The 15,574-nt window shown below is 45.9% G+C and overlaps 1 protein-coding gene across 16 annotated transcripts in view; it reads left to right on the top strand.

Annotated features, from left to right (window-relative positions):
* The window catches only part of syne1b (spectrin repeat containing, nuclear envelope 1b), a 667,652-nt gene that overhangs the window by 198,529 nt on the left and 453,549 nt on the right, over positions 1-15,574 (top strand). For all 16 annotated transcript variants that reach the window (XM_038805568.1, XM_038805603.1, XM_038805543.1 and 13 more), the window contains 5 exons: positions 3,811-3,975; positions 5,733-5,867; positions 6,837-6,995; positions 11,222-11,439; positions 14,797-14,905. In XM_038805568.1, coding sequence (XP_038661496.1) covers positions 3,811-3,975; positions 5,733-5,867; positions 6,837-6,995; positions 11,222-11,439; positions 14,797-14,905 — 786 coding nt within the window. The remainder of the gene's footprint in view (positions 1-3,810; positions 3,976-5,732; positions 5,868-6,836; positions 6,996-11,221; positions 11,440-14,796; positions 14,906-15,574) is intronic.

Genomic DNA, 15,574 nt, shown 5'->3' with positions numbered 1-15,574 from the left:
GGAGGTACCAGCCAGAGTAGACTATAGGAGAACCAATCTGAGGGACAGTTTTAAATTGACGAATCTTAATCACTGATGTTTCATCTAGAGGAAATAGTCATGCCTCTTGCTGTCAAGGGAATTAAAATGGACGGCTAGGTTGAAACGAGCTACACCCATATATAATTTATCGTAAAGCACTGAGACTGCAGCTCATTTCAAGGACATGATACACCCAGGGCTTAGACATTGTAGCTTATTATGTGGCCAAGCCCTTTGACGCTCTGTTGTTTTGTACCTAGACCACATTCCACGGCAGCACGGTAGCATGGTGGTTAGCACAATTGCTTCACAGCTCCAGGGTCCCAGGTTCGATTCCGGCTTGGGTCACTGTCTGTGCGGAGTCTGCACATCCTCCCCGTGTGTGCGTGGGTTTCCTCCGGGTGCTCCGGTTTCCTCCCACAGTCCAAAGATGTGCACGTTAGGTGGATTGTCAATGATAAATTGCCCTTAGTGTTGGATGGGGTTACGGGGATAGGGTGGAGGTGTTGACCTTGGGTAGGGTGCTCTTTCCAAGAGCCGGTGCAGACTCGATGGGCCGAATGGCCTCCTTCTGCGTTGTAAATTCTATGAAATATCACTACAGACAAAATGCATTTCTGCTCGTGAAACACTTGTAATATAGGTCAGATTTTAAAAATCAGTAAGTGCTCCACTCTGGCAGGGAGCTTCCGGGAACACTAATCAGAATATCGGACATGGAATCTGTCAGGTCATGGTGTTACCATGTCCTATATTTAGGTTACCACTCCCAGGGCAGGATATTCTATACAGGGAACTGCCAGTTTGCAGTATCTAGCCTCACATGTAACAGAGGGAAGGAAGAATGTTAAAACTTGTCACAAGGGTGAACCCTGGGGAGATGGTGGTGTGGTGGTAATGTCATTGGATTGATAATCCAGAGTGCCCAGGCTAATACCCTGGGGACACGGATTCAAATTCCACCACAGCAGCTGGTGGAATTTAAATTCAATTAATCAAATGTGGAATTAACAGCTTGTCTCAGTGACGACGAACATGAAACTATCATCAATTGTTATAAAAACCCTTCTGGTTCACCAATGTCCTTTCGGGAAGAAATCTGCCATCCTTATCTGATTTGGCCGACATGAGACTTCGGAGCCACAGCAATGTGGTTGACTCCTAAATGCCTTCTGAAATGGCCGTGCAAGCCACCTTTGATGCAGAGAAAAGGAAACGTAAAATGCCCCAAGGCATTCAAATGTGCATAAACGGCAAATCTGACACAGAAGGAAATAGTAGGCAGCAGACCCAATACCTTATTTTAAAATTAATTTTTACAGGATGTGGGCTTTGGGCCAGCATTTGTTGCCCATCCCTAATTGCCTTTGAGAAGGTGGTGGCCTGCAGCTTTCTTGAACCACTGCAGCCCTTGAGGTATAGGTACACCCATTGTGCTGTTAGGGAGGGAGTTCCAGGATTTGGACCCAGCAGCAGTGAAGGAAATGCAATATATTTACAAGTCAGGGTGGTGAGTGACTTGGAGGGGAAACTCCAGGCAGTGGGGTTCCCAGCTATCTGCTGCCCTTGTCCTAGATAGTAGTGGTCGTGCATTTGGAAGGTGCTGCCTAGTTCCTGGCGAGTTGGCGAGTTACTGCAGTGAATCTTGTAGATGGTGCACATGGCTATCACTGTGTGTCAGTGGTGGAGGGAGTGAAAAGTCAAAGAGGTAGGTGTGGTGGGCTATATTAGGGGTATCGCGGTACCTAGGTGGGATGTACCTTATACTGTAATATGAGTGGTAGAACCTGCCTGCTGGTTCCGCCCAGCAGGCGGAGCATAAGAGTCTGTGTTTCACCCACAGCAGTCATTCTGTACCGGAGCTGCAGTAGGTTTTAAGGATTGTCTCAAGGTGGGTAAGGGAGATACAGAGGTTTAGGGAGGGCTTTCATTGATGCTTAAAAGACCAGATTTGAAGGAATGCAGATATTGTGCAGGATTATAGAGCTGGAGAAAGCTGCAAAGATAGGAAGGGTAATGCCAAAGAGGGATTTGATCATTGAAAATTTAAAAATTGACGCATTGTTTGCTGCTGGCCAGGAGTTGTTTCTCTTGAGAAGGGTTCACGTTACCAAATCAAGGATACTCTTCAGGGTTTCTCATTGTGGTGCTCCCATTGGCTGAAGCTCCCCCCAAAGGGTACAGCCATGATATATCTTCCCTCCAACACACGCAGAGCAGCAGCTGTTTACAATTAGTCAAGAGAATTGAACACAAAGGTCAGAATTCTCCAGCCCCTCCCCCATGGTGTAGGTGGCTCATCATTGACCCCTGCCGTGTTTTCTAGTCCTGGTCCTGCTGAAGTCAGTGGCAATTTACATTCCTCACCTGTGCCACCAATCCCGGGAAGGGCTGGAGAATTCCCACCCAAAATCTGTGCCAACGCTCCACTGAGGCTGCACTGTCAGAGATGCAGTTTATTCGGATTGGATGTGAAACTGAGGCCCTGCCTGCCCCTTCAGGTGAGGGTAAAAGATCCCTGGCATTATTGGAAGTAGAACAGTCATGTCCTGGCATAGATTCATCACTCAACCAATATATAAAATGGGTGATTTGACCATTTATTTCTTGCTATTTGAAATGAAAAAGCTTGTATTATCCAGAGTCTTTGACAACTCGGAACATCTCAAGATGCTCTGTATAAATTAGGAGCAGGAGGAGGCCATTTGGCCCCTTGAGTTGCTCCGCCATTCAATAAGATCATAGATGATCTGATCGATTGCAACCTCAACCCCACATTCCTGCCTAACCCCCCAATATCCTTTCACCCCCTCGTTAATAATCCATCCACCGTTGCCTTAAAAATATTCAAAGACTCTGCTTCCACTGCCTTTTGAGGACGAGAGCTCCACAGACTCACAACCCTCTGAAGGAAAAAAAACCTCTCCTCATTTCGGGCAGCATGGTAGCTTTGTGGATAGCACAATTGCTTCACAGCTCCAGGGTCCCAGGTTCGATTCCGGCTTGGGGCACTGTCTGTGCGGAGTCTGCACATCCTCCCCGTGTGTGCGTGGGTTTCCTCCGGGTGCTCCGGTTTCCTCCCACAGTCCAAATATGTGCAGGTTAGGTGGATTGGCCATGATAAATTGCCCTTAGTGTCCAAAATTGCCCTTAGTGTTGGGTGGGGTTACTGGGTTATGGGGATAGGGTGGAGGTGTTGACCTTGGGTAGAGTGCTCTTTCCAAGAGCCGGTGCAGACTCGATGGGCCGAATGGCCTCCTTCTGCACTGTAAATTCTATGATAATTTCTGCCTTAAATGTGCGACCCCTTATTTTTAAACAGTGACAGTTAGTTCTAGATTCTTCCCCAAGAGGAAACATCCTTTCCACTTCCAGCCTGTCAATACCCCTCAGGATCTTAAAAGGTTTCCTTTAACTTGATATTAAAGATATATTCGTTGATATAATCTTTAATAATTAGAAATCTATCGATCTCTGTCTTGGAAATACTCAATGACTGAGCTCCACAGCCAATATAGTGAAAAGCGGATGTATAAAATCCCAACTCTATTGAAAGAAGGAATTCTCCTAATGTTCCTCATCTGATATTTGAAAAAGATGGTCAGGCAGTAATCACAATGCTATTTGTGGGAGCTTGCTGTGCAGTTTTTCCTGTGTTCCAACACTGGCTACACTTTAAACGTATCTCATTGGATGCAAAGCACTTTGCAACGTTTTGAGATCATTTGCGAGCAATGAGAAATTTTACTCCTTTCTAAACTTCCACCTTGCACTCTTGTTTCCCAACAGGACATGGTTGAACAAGGAGCTGAGTGGAGGAAGTGCATGGAAACAAATAACAGTCTGCTGAAAAGGTTTGAGGATTGCAGGAAGGAGCTGGAAGTGATCCTGCAGTCAGCCCAGACGGCCATGATGGAGGAGGGAAACCCTGAGCGGCTTTTGGCGAGACACACGGTGAGAGTAGGACACCTCGGATGAAGCTGACCATAAGGGCGGGCGGGCGAGCCCTTTCTTTCCCCCTTCACCGCCTCAACCGAGACACAAAGTGTGCTCAAATACCCTGAAGCTGGGAGAGCATTGCGACAGTAGGGCGGGGGTGGTCATTGACCTGAAATGCTAACCTTACCTCCCTTTTTACTCACAGTTCTGCTTGTTTCACTGAGCTCTTCAAGCACTTTTTGCTCCTATTTAAGATTCCCAGCTTTGACAATACTTTACTTTCAAGACTGGGAGCTCCACCCATCAGGACCCCACCTCAAGAGCAAACACTGATTTGTTTTGCCCCACAAAACTTTGGGTTCTTGCATGTTTATTTCTATATATGTCTGGTTGATGAGACTCCACGTTGGGAGTTTTCCAATTGGAAAATTTATCCAACAATTTTCCCACCTGGTTTTGTTCTGTGTCCTGCTAATCAGACTTCGCTTGACCCAGTTATTAATTACCAAGGACAGAGGATCAGCAACTGAAAAGAACTCCTAAACGTCTCGTTAGCAGCTGAGCTCAGCAAAACACTACTACTGTAGTGACTTGTTGCTGAGTATCCATTATACAAATGTCAGTTAAGCCGTTGAACAAAATCATTAACTGGATATAAATACTGATAGCAATAATGGTACACGATCATTTGGTCTATCAGAGCTGCCTGGGTTTTTATCTGCTGCACACACACACATAATGTGGAAATGCCAGCGTTGGACTGGGGTGAGCACAGTAAGAAGTCTTACAACACCAGGTTAAAGTCCAACAGGTTTGTTTCAAACACGAGCTTTCGGAGCGCAGCTCCTTCACCTGAGGAAGGAGCAGTGCTCCGAAAGCTCGTGTTTGAAACAAACGTGTTGGACTTTAACCTGGTGTTGTAAGACTTCTTACTGTGCACACACACATAGACACTCATTCACACTCCCACTCATTCATTCATACATACACACACAAACTCACTCATTCATATCCACATTCACGAAGACTTACTTTCATTTTCTGTTACACACACACTTTAATTCTCAATAATTCACTCACACATGCATGTTCATACACGCTCACTCTTTCAGTCACGCACACATCGCACAGACTCACACTCATGCTGTCACACACATGCACTCGAACGCTCACTCGTTCACTTACACATACACACACGCTCATGAACTCACACTTTGTTGCACACAAACTTTGCCCCTCTGTTGTTCTTTCTCTCTCATTCCTGCTCTATCTCTCCCTGACGATTTTTATTGTCGCCTCCTATTCTTTCGAATGCGGAGGTGAATTGCAGGGCATCCCCCAGTGCCCTGGCTGAAACTACTAACCCAATCCCCCATTCCTGGTGGCTGGGGGCAGTTTGTGGTGCCCCTACCACCTCTCACCCCTCTGGTCAGCTTACACAGCACAGGCCTGTAAACTCACACACAGCTGTTATGGAAGAGATATTCAAGTTTAAAATAAAATATTTCATGGGATGTGACCATTGCTGGCAAGGGCAGCCTTTGTTGCTGATCCCTTACTGTCCTTGCAAAGGCGATGGTGATCCGGTGGAGGGTTACGTTTTATTCCATGAAAAAATAACTCCTCTACCCTTGCCGATAATAACTGATTGAGAATTGAAGTGTGTGCACAACATGGGTACAGTCAGTAAGTACGTTTACAATGTTGTGTTTGAGATGGAGGCTGATGGGTGTTGGTCACTATTATTCACGGCTCAATTCCTCTCCCACCAGGATTTCTTCGGCCAGTTGGATCAAAGAACGCTGAATGCCTTTTTGAAGGCCTGTGATGAACTGACTGACATCCTCCCTGAACAGGAACAGCAAGGCCTCCAGGAGACTGTCCGCAGTCTGCACAAACAGTGGAAGGTTGGTGCAAATAACACTTGGGGGTTGGTGAGAGTGAGGGAGGGGACTCATAGTTAACATAGGACAGGAACAAGAGCAGGTCATTCAATCCCTTCACGTCTGCTCCATCATTGAATTTGACGAAAGCTAACCTGCCAGGGTCCATTAACCATCAATATATTACCTTTCAAAAATCCTATCAATCTCGGTTTTAAGCTTTTCTATTATTGAGCCTTGGCATTCACAGTTTTATTAGGGGAGAGACAGAAAATAAATTAAACTATGCATTTATATAGTATTTGTATTGACAAGAAAGTGGATTGTTATTTCAAAATTCTTTGACAAATAACTTGAACTTTAGCATTTTGTAATTATCTCCTGAAACGGAAATAAAAACTTGCGTTTAGATAGCGCCGTTTGTTACCACAGGGCAACTTGAAGTGTTAACAGCCAATTAAGTGTTTTTGAAGTCTAGCCACTGTAGAAGCTCCACTACCCTTTATGTAAATAAATTGTTTCTGCATCACGCTTCAACAGCCTTAGTTCCAGTTTTATTTGTTCTGTACTCCCCCACAAGTGGTAATAGTTTCTCTCTGTTTACCCTATTCAATTTCTTGATCATCTCAATTAGTTTGCCATTTAATCTTCTCCACTCGAGGGAATTCAAGGTTAGTCGATGGAACTCTGGTCTGATTATTTAACCCTTGAGGCCTATTATCATGTGGAGAATTTGTGTCACACTCTCTTCACGACTAGTACATCAGAGTGAGGCCCAGAACTGAACACTGTACTCCAGACTGAGCTGACTGAGGCTCGATGCAGTGGAAAGATCATTTACCTCCCTTTTGTAATCCGCCTCCTTGAAATAAGGACCAGCATTCCATTAGGCTTCTTTTTATTTTGTCAATGAATGCACACAGGGTTCATGATTTGGATCCAAGGCTACGAGTCTTGGCTTTGATTTGTATAATAGTCCTTGGCTCATTTCAGGACCTTCAGGCCGAAGCTCCCTACCATTTGCTCCGTCTTCAGATTGAAGCAGCAAGAAATAAACTGGTAGAAAAGGTTGAGGAGTGCAAGTTGGAACTGACTCGGGAGAACAAGCTGCTAACTAGCACGAACAGTGAAGAGCTTATTGCACAACACAAGGTAAGTGAAGTGAAAGTTAGCAGATTTCTATTTGTACGTGACCTGACGTAGCAACCGAGCTTCTTCCTTTTGTTTAATTTATTCTTGGGGCGCTGGCATTGCAGACAAGATCACTATTTGTGGCCATCCGTAATTGCACTTGAGAAGGTGGTGGTAAGCCATCATCTTGAACCCCTGCAGTCCATCTTGCGTAGGTACATCCACAGTGCTGTTAGAAAGGGAATTCTAGATGTGTGACAGTGATGGAACAGTTATAAATTTTAAAGACAGGATGGTGTATGGCATGGAGAGGAATCTGAAGGTAGTTGTGTTCTCATGCATCAATTGTCCTGCGTCTACTGCCCTGATCCTTGTAGGTGGCAGAGGTTATGGGTTTGGAAGGTGCTGACAAAGAAGTCATGGTGAGTTGTTGCAGGGCATCTTGTAGATGGTACACACCGCTGCCACTGTGCGATGGTGGTGGAGGGGAGTGACCTTTTACTGTGGTGAATTGTCTGCTGATCAAGTGGGCTGCTTTGTCTTGGATGGTTTCGAGCTTCTTGAGTGCTGTTGGAGATGCAATCATCCAGGCAAGTGGAGAATACTTAATAACATTCCTGACTTATGCCTTGTGGATGGTTTGTGGCCACAGTATTTATATGGCTGGTCCAGTTTAGTTTCCACATCAATGGTAACCCCGAGGATATTGATAGTGGAAGATTCAGTGGTACAGTAGTAATACGGTTTAACACCATGGGTTAGATTTTCCCTTATCGGAGATGACCATTGCTTGGCACTTGAGCGGTATGAATTTACGTGCCACTTACCAGCCCAAGCTTGAATGTCAGACACGTCTTGCTGCATATGGAATTGGATGGTTCAGTGACACTTAGGGCACTTGAGAGTTACAAGTTAGCCAGGAAGGACCTAAAGGGAGAGTTAAGAAGAGCGAGGAGAAGACACGAAAAGTAGTTGGCGGATAGGATCAAGGAAAACCCTAAGGCTTTCTATAGGTATATCAGGAACAAAAGAATGACTAGAGTAAGATTAGGGCCAATCAAGGATAGTAGTGGAAAGTTGTGTGTGGAATCAGAGGAGATAGTGGAAGCGTTAAATGGATATTTTTCATCAGTGTTTACACTGGAGAAAGACAATGTTGTCGAGGAGAATACTCAGGTTCAGTCGACTAGGCTAGATGGAATTGAGGTTCAAAAGGAGGAGGTGTTATCAATTTTGGAAAATGTCAAAATTGATAAGTCCCCTGGGCCAGATGGGATTTATCCTAGGATTCTCTGGGAAGCCAGGGAGAAGATTGCAGAACCTTTGTCCTTGATCTTTATGTCGTCTTTGTCGACAGGAATAGTGCCGGAAGACTGGAGGATAGCAAATGTTGTCCCCTTGTTCAAGAAGGGGAGTAGAGACAACCCTGATAATTATAGACCTGTGAGCCTTACTTCGGTTGTGGGTAAAATGTTGGAAAAGGTTATAAGAGATAGGGTTTATAATCATCTTGAAAAGAACAAGTTGATTAGCGATAGTCAACACGGTTTTGTGAAGGGTAGGTCATGCCTCACAAACCTTATTGAGGTTTTTGAGAAGGTGACCAAACAGGTGGATGAGGGTAAAGCGGTTGATGTGGTGTATATGGATTTCAGTAAGTCGTTTGATAAGTTTCCCCACGGTAGGCTATTGCAGAAAATAAGGAAGTTATGGGATTGAAGGTGATTTGGATCAGTAATTGGCTAGCTGAAAGAAGACAGAGGGTGGTGGTTGATGGCAAATGTTCATCCTGGAGTTCAGTTACTAGTGGTGTACCGCAAGGATCTGTTTTGGGGCCACTGCTGTTTGTCATTTTTATAAATGACCTGGAAGAGGGTGTAGAAGGATGGGTTAGTAAATTTGCAGATGACACGAAGGTCGGTGGAGTTGTGGATAGTGCTGAAGGATGTTATAGGATACAGAGGGACATAGATAAGCTGCAGAGCTGGGCTGAGAGGTGGCAGATGGAGTTTAATGCGGAAAAGTGTGAGGTGGTTCACTTTGGAAGGAGTAACAGGAATGCAGAGTACTGGGCTAATGGCAAGATTCTTGGTAGTGTAGATGAACAGAGAGATCTCGGCATCCAGGTACATAAATCCCTGAAAGTTGCCACCCAGGTTAATAGGGCTGTTAAGAAGGCATATGGTGTGCTAGCCTTTATAAGCAGGGGGATTGAGTTTCGGAACCACAAGGTCATGCTGCAGCTGTACATAACTCTGGTGCGGCTGCACCTGGAGTACTGCGTGCAGTTCTGGTCACCACATTATAGGAAGGATGTGGAAGCTTTGGAAAGGGTTCAGAGGAGATTTACTAGGATGTTGCCTGGTATGGAGGGAAGGTCGTACGAGGAAAGGCTCAGGGACTTGAGGTTGTTTTCGTTAGAGAGGAGAAGGCTGAGAGGTGACTTAATAGAGACATATAAGATAGTCAGAGGGTTAGATAGGGTGGACAGTGAGAGTCTTTTTCCTCGGATGGTGATGACCAACACGAGGGGACATAGCTTTAAATTGAGGGGTGGTAGATATAGGACAGATGTCAGAGGCAGTTTCTTTACTCAGAGAGTAGTAGGGGTGTGGAACGCCCTGCCTGCAACAGTAGTAGACTCGCCAACTTTAAGGGCATTTAAGTGGTCACTGGATAGGCATATGGATGAAAATGGAATAGTGTAGGTCAGATAGGCTTCAGATGGTTTCACAGGTCGGCGCAACATCGAGGGCTGAAGGGCCCGTACTGCGCTGTAATGTTCTATGTTCTATGTTCTACATGTTGTAAGAATTGAATTAGGATCTCTGGCGGAATCTCGAGAAAACAGTAAGAAATAAACCTACGTTTTTGAAAGACTACATTGAAATAACCATAAAAACTACATAGCATAATATTTACCTGAATTTTAAGGATGGTGAAAACTCGGCGCCCCTCATCCTGAGAGTCCCTGCCAACTCTGACAGGCTTGCTGCTATTTTGCACTCAGTTGAGCTTTTGATCAGGACAGCACAATGGTGCAGTGGGTTAACACTGCTGCCTCACGGCGCCGAGGACCCGGGTTCGATCCCGGCTCTGGGTCACTGTCCGTGTGGAGTTTGCACATTTTCCCTGTGTTTGCGTGGGTTTCGCCCCCACAAGCCAAAGATGTACAGGATAGGTGGATTGACCACGCTAAATTACCCCTTAATTAGAAAAAATGAATTAGGTACTCTAAAAAATTTTTTTTTTTTTTAAAATGAGCGTTTGATTAGCCGCCAAAGTCCCACCTTGGAGCGCTGTCGGCTAATCAGAGCCAGAGCTCCCAGCTCCCTGAGAGGAGGTTCCCCCGGTCTGAATGGACCTCCCGATTGAGGTGCTGACTCCCCTCCTTCCCACCCAAGATCAAAGGTGAAAGCTTTATCAGTTTTTCACCCTCAGTCATCGGGTGCCTGCCAGCCTAAAAATTGAGGCGCTGTGGGATAATTCTGGTGGAATTAAAATTAAATTTTTTAATTTAGTTTATCAAAAAAAATCTAAAATTTAAAAGAGAGTCTCAGTGATAGTGGCCATGAAACTATTGTCGATTGTCATAAAAACTCATCTGATTCACTGATGTCCTTTGGCGACGAAGGAAATCTCCCATCTTTACTTGGTCTGGCCGACATGTGACTCCAGATCCACTGCCATGTGGTTGACTCATAACTGTTCCTAAATTGTGTCCGTAGGGCAGCACGGTGGCCTAGTGGTTAGCACAACCGCCTCACGGCGCTGAGGTCCCAGGTTCGAATCCCGGCCCTGGGTCACTGTCTGTGTGGAGTTTGCACATTCTCCCCGTGTCTGCGTGGGTTTCGCCCCCACAACCCAAAAATGTGCAGAGTAGGTGGATTGGCCACGCTAAATTGCCCCTTAATTGGAAAAAATAATTGGGTAATCTAAATTTTAAAAAATAAATAAATAAATAAATTGTGTCCGTAAAGCCCGAATCCCATGAGCAAACTTAAAAAAAATGTTCATCAGTGGTTACCCTATGCTCTTAAGTGTTGTTGAAGTTACATCCATCTAGTTGGTTGGAGAACATTCCATCTTGTGCGTGTAGGCAGCGGAGACGTTTTGGGGCGCCCATTCGCCACAGAATATCTAGATTGAATTCTGTATGGCTAGTCAAGTGTGTAAGCCTCACGTGGCACCTCCGTTCTCTCATCAAATCCGATTAATCAGCTCAGCGAACGACTGATTTCTTTCAGGATTTTTTCTCGGAGAAAGGAAAGTTCGAGTGGTGCAGGAAACGGGGTAAGGTGATCGGAGATCTCTGCCAGAAACTTCCGGAAACTCGAAAGTTTGAAGGGATCAGGGCAAAACACGAAATGGACAAAAAAACTCTCAGAGACGTGCAAGGACTTATTGACGCCACCTATCAGAAATTATTGGATCATCCAGACAAGTGGAAGGAGTACACGACCAGGTAACAGTTACACACAACACAATTACCTCGAATGTATAGCTCAGGAGCAGGCTACTTGGACAAACTTGTTTGTGCTGATATGTATGCTTGATCTAACCTTATCTGACTGTTGGTCTTCTTGATTAACTCATGGTGGGTCTTTTATGGCTTTGCCCCACGCTAGCATAACAAAACTTAAGCCTATTGGGGTCCTTACATGGCCACTACCTCACTCATTCTGCTTCTACCTCTGTAATACATTTGGCTGGAGAAGATGCATGGGTGGTGACCAACTTGGCAGGTTTATTGCAAGGGCAAGAGGCCGGCAGGAATGTTGTGGGGTACCTCCTTTGCAGTATTCACCGGGCCCAATGGGGTCACGCCACCTGAAAGACGATATCCTCCCAACTTTCTACCCCCCCACCCGTGGTCTGTAAAATCCGACACCCCCAACCCCTACCCTGTCTCTGGGGTCTCCAATCCCTGCCTGACCAAGATACTAAAATGCCTGGACTTGCTTTCAACTCTGGCACCCGTCTTCTTCCTTCTTGGGGGCTGCCTGTAGTACAAGCAGTAGTCACCACTGTCCTGTGGCGCTACTGTGACTACAGAGCTGCCAGCCAATCGGATTGGCTAACAGCTCATGAGGGTGGGACATTCTGTCCCTCAGGGGCAGAAGTCGTCCTCTCATCTACTAATGGCATATTATCAATGTGGAGCAGGATTTAAAGTTGGTGAGGGGCTGACCGACATTTTACCGTGGGGCGATGGGGAAGGTTCATGCCCCCCTCCTCCCACTGTATTCACCCACTGACATATTGTTGGTCTTATCCTATACTTATTTTGCAATTGTGCTTCCTGACGACATAGGTCCACTATTTCAGAATAGGGGTATGGAGTTTGTGTCAGGAAACGTGGAAGTTCACTGGATTTCCTGAGACCTGGGAAATCTAAGCAGCCAGGATTAAACATGTAAAACAGGTTGAGCACATATAAATAAAGACTGCTGGGACACTGGGTGTTGGCTAGGAAGGAGGCTGACATTTTCATGTTACATTCTGGAAATAAATCTAGTATTAAGTAAACGATTTCCTACGTCAGCAACCGACTGAACCTGGAAGTGGGCAGTTTGAGGGCTAGGTTTGAGGACTGGACTCCAACCCACCCTGGAGTGAAAATTATTTCCATAGGCTCAAAAAAAACATCAACTTAAATATCGGGCATGAAATTTTGGGACTTTGGGGATTTCCCCAGTCTCCCAGTGCAACTACCTCTCAAGAACAATGTTGGGAATCTGGGTGAGCTATTGATTTTGATGTTGGAGGTCACTGAACTACTCAAACCTGATGTGGAAGAAATGGTAAAGGTCGAAGATTGTAACTTGTGGTGGAGAACTTGGCTGTATGCCTTCCTGGGTGAGAGGATTTGGTGACATATTGTTCGGGATGGTCACACCAGGCCTGCTGATGGAGTACTAAGCCAGTTGCCTACCAAGTCTGACGATCATGAGGGGAAGATCGTGGTTGGGGTCTGTTCTGACGAGGAGTGAGGTGGCAAAAGTGGAAATGGGCCAGCTGTGGAACGGCTGAGAGAGGTAAGGATGTGATGGGTGGAAAACGAAAGATGGAAAAGATGGAAAATGACTCTTCAATTAGGAAACTGTGTTTAACGAGCATCTGGTCAGAGAATGGCGTTGCAGTATTTTAATCCTTCCACCGAGTCCTTTGAGTTTGGGGGGGATCCTTCCAAGGGTGAGGGTAAGGGTGAGGAGATTCCTAAAGCCTCAAGTGGATCGTGAAGGGCCATCCTAGTTGTTGATTGGGATCTGAGACATGGTGAAGCCTTGTGTCAAGACAGGTTTGAAGCTGTGGGCGGGTAAGGGAGTTAATGTGGACGTAAGGTTGAGTGACAATAGGAGGTTAAAGGATTTGAACAAGAGAGGGTAAGAGGAATGAAGGAATGGATGGAATAATGAAGCATGGGGTGAAGGTGAAGTGGGGAGAATGATGAAACAATTTCAGCCAGGAACTAACCAAAGGCTTGAGAAGATGCTGAAACATTGCAACTGGGAAGGAGACCATCGGGCCATTGTAGCTGTGGTAGATCCCCCACTGGAGCTGCCGACTCAAATCCCATTCCTTGACATTTCCATATATCCTTTCCTACTCACTTTGCAATACTCATTCAATATTGTTGAAAATCATATTGTTAAATGTCTATCCCAGTATGGGGATATTCATGAGTTTGTTGCAGAGGTTTGGGGCCTTTTCGGGCTACAAGTTAAATGTAGGGGAATGCGAGGTGTTCCTGATGAATTCTGCACGGGGCGTACCTGGGGGCACTGCCATTTAAGGTGGCAAGGGAGCGGTTTTGGTACCTGGGGATCCAGGTAACGCATGAGAAGGCCACAATTCATAAGTAGAACCTGAAGGGGTTGGTGGAGGAGATCACGGGGGATCTTAAGAGATGGGATACGCTGCACTTGGCAGGCAGGGTTCAGGTGGTGAAGAATAACGTGCTGCCAAGGGTTCTGTTTGTGTCTCAGTCCCTCCTGATCTTTCTTCACAAAGTCTTTTTCCGGAAGGTTGATGGGCTACATGGGAGGAGGAGCTTGGGAGGGAGATGGAATGTAGACTCTGGTGTGAGGTGATGCAAAGTGTCAACTCATCTCTTCCTGTGCAAGAATGAGTTTAATACAATTTAAAGTGGTGCACAGGGTCCACATGACTGCGGCTCGGATGAGTGTTTTTTTTCTAGGGGGAGCAGATGAATGTGAAAAGTGTGGGTGGGTACCGGCAAATCATGCTCACATGTCCTGGGGGTGCGGGGGGGTTAGAGAGCTATTGGGAGGCAGTGTTCGGGACCCTCTCAAAGGTAGTAGGGTTTGAGGCTATGGTAGCGATCTTTGGGATGTCGGAGGTGACGGGGCTGCTGAAGGGGGAGGGGGTCAATGTCATGCCCTTGACCTCACTGATTGCCCGGTGACGGATTCGTTTGAATTGAGGTCAGCTACGCCACAGGGGGTTGCAGCTTGACTGGGGGATTTATATGAGTTTCTCTGGTTGGAGAAGATTAAATTCACCTTAAGGGGGTCAGAGAAGGACTTTGAGGTACAGTGGAGACCGTTCATAGCAATATTTGAGGAGCTGCTCATCACATATTGGGGTGGAGGGGGGGGGGGGGGGGGGGTGGGTGGGGGGGGGGGGGGACCAACAGTGGAAAAATGTACAAAATGTTTACTTTGTTTTGATTGGATGTAAAATTGATGTCTACTATTGGAATAAAATATCTTTTATGTCTGCCCCAGTGACCACTTTGCATTTTCAATGTATGCGTCGACAGATTCTTTCTCCTTAAAATTTCCTCGCTTTCTTGCAGATATTCCCAACTGTCAAAATGGCTTCTGACAAAGAACAAACAACTAACAGAAATCAAACGTGCATCATCTAATCCCAAGAAATATGGAGATTTGAAATCTGCAGTGGAGGTTCGTTGACTTCAATAGGCTAAAGACTCAAAGAATAGGAAGTACCAAAATTGGAAAATTCCTTGTCCCTCCATCATTGGCGGCATGGTAGTACAGTGGTTTGCACTGCTGCCTCACAGCGCCAGGGACCCGGGTTCAATTCTGTCCTTGGGTGACTGGCTATGTGGAGTTTGCACATTCTCCCGTGTTTACGTTGATTTCCTCTGGGTGCTCCAGTTTCCTCCTACAGTCAAAAGATGTACCGGTTCGGTGTAGGTAGATTGGCCATGATAAATTGCCCCTTGGTGTCAAAAGATGTGCAGGTTAGGTTACGGGGTTAGGGTGCTCTTTCAGAGGGCTGGTGCAGACTCGTTGGGCTGAATGGCCTCCTTCTGCACTGTAGGGATTCTATGATCTTTGATTGAAAGTATGATCAGAAGAGTCACAGACAAAGATACAGGCTGACTAGTACAGGCTGGAAGGAGCCTGTCTGACACAGTGGCAATAGATGTCCCTCAATGATGGAGGGTCAGGGGAAATTCGGCATTCCTCCCATGCAGCTTTGCACCTAGCGCAGTACAGTGTGGTAGGCATTCCACGGAGTGCGGCTCCCCATTTTATGGTTCCAAGTATCTCAGTGGTAGCATTCTTGCTTCGGAGGTAGTTGGTTGCAGGCATAATCCCTCTCAG

The sequence above is a fragment of the Scyliorhinus canicula genome, chromosome 1 (assembly GCF_902713615.1).
Source record: "Scyliorhinus canicula chromosome 1, sScyCan1.1, whole genome shotgun sequence".
NCBI lineage: Eukaryota > Metazoa > Chordata > Chondrichthyes > Carcharhiniformes > Scyliorhinidae > Scyliorhinus > Scyliorhinus canicula.
This window is presented reverse-complemented; position numbering and strand designations above follow the sequence as displayed.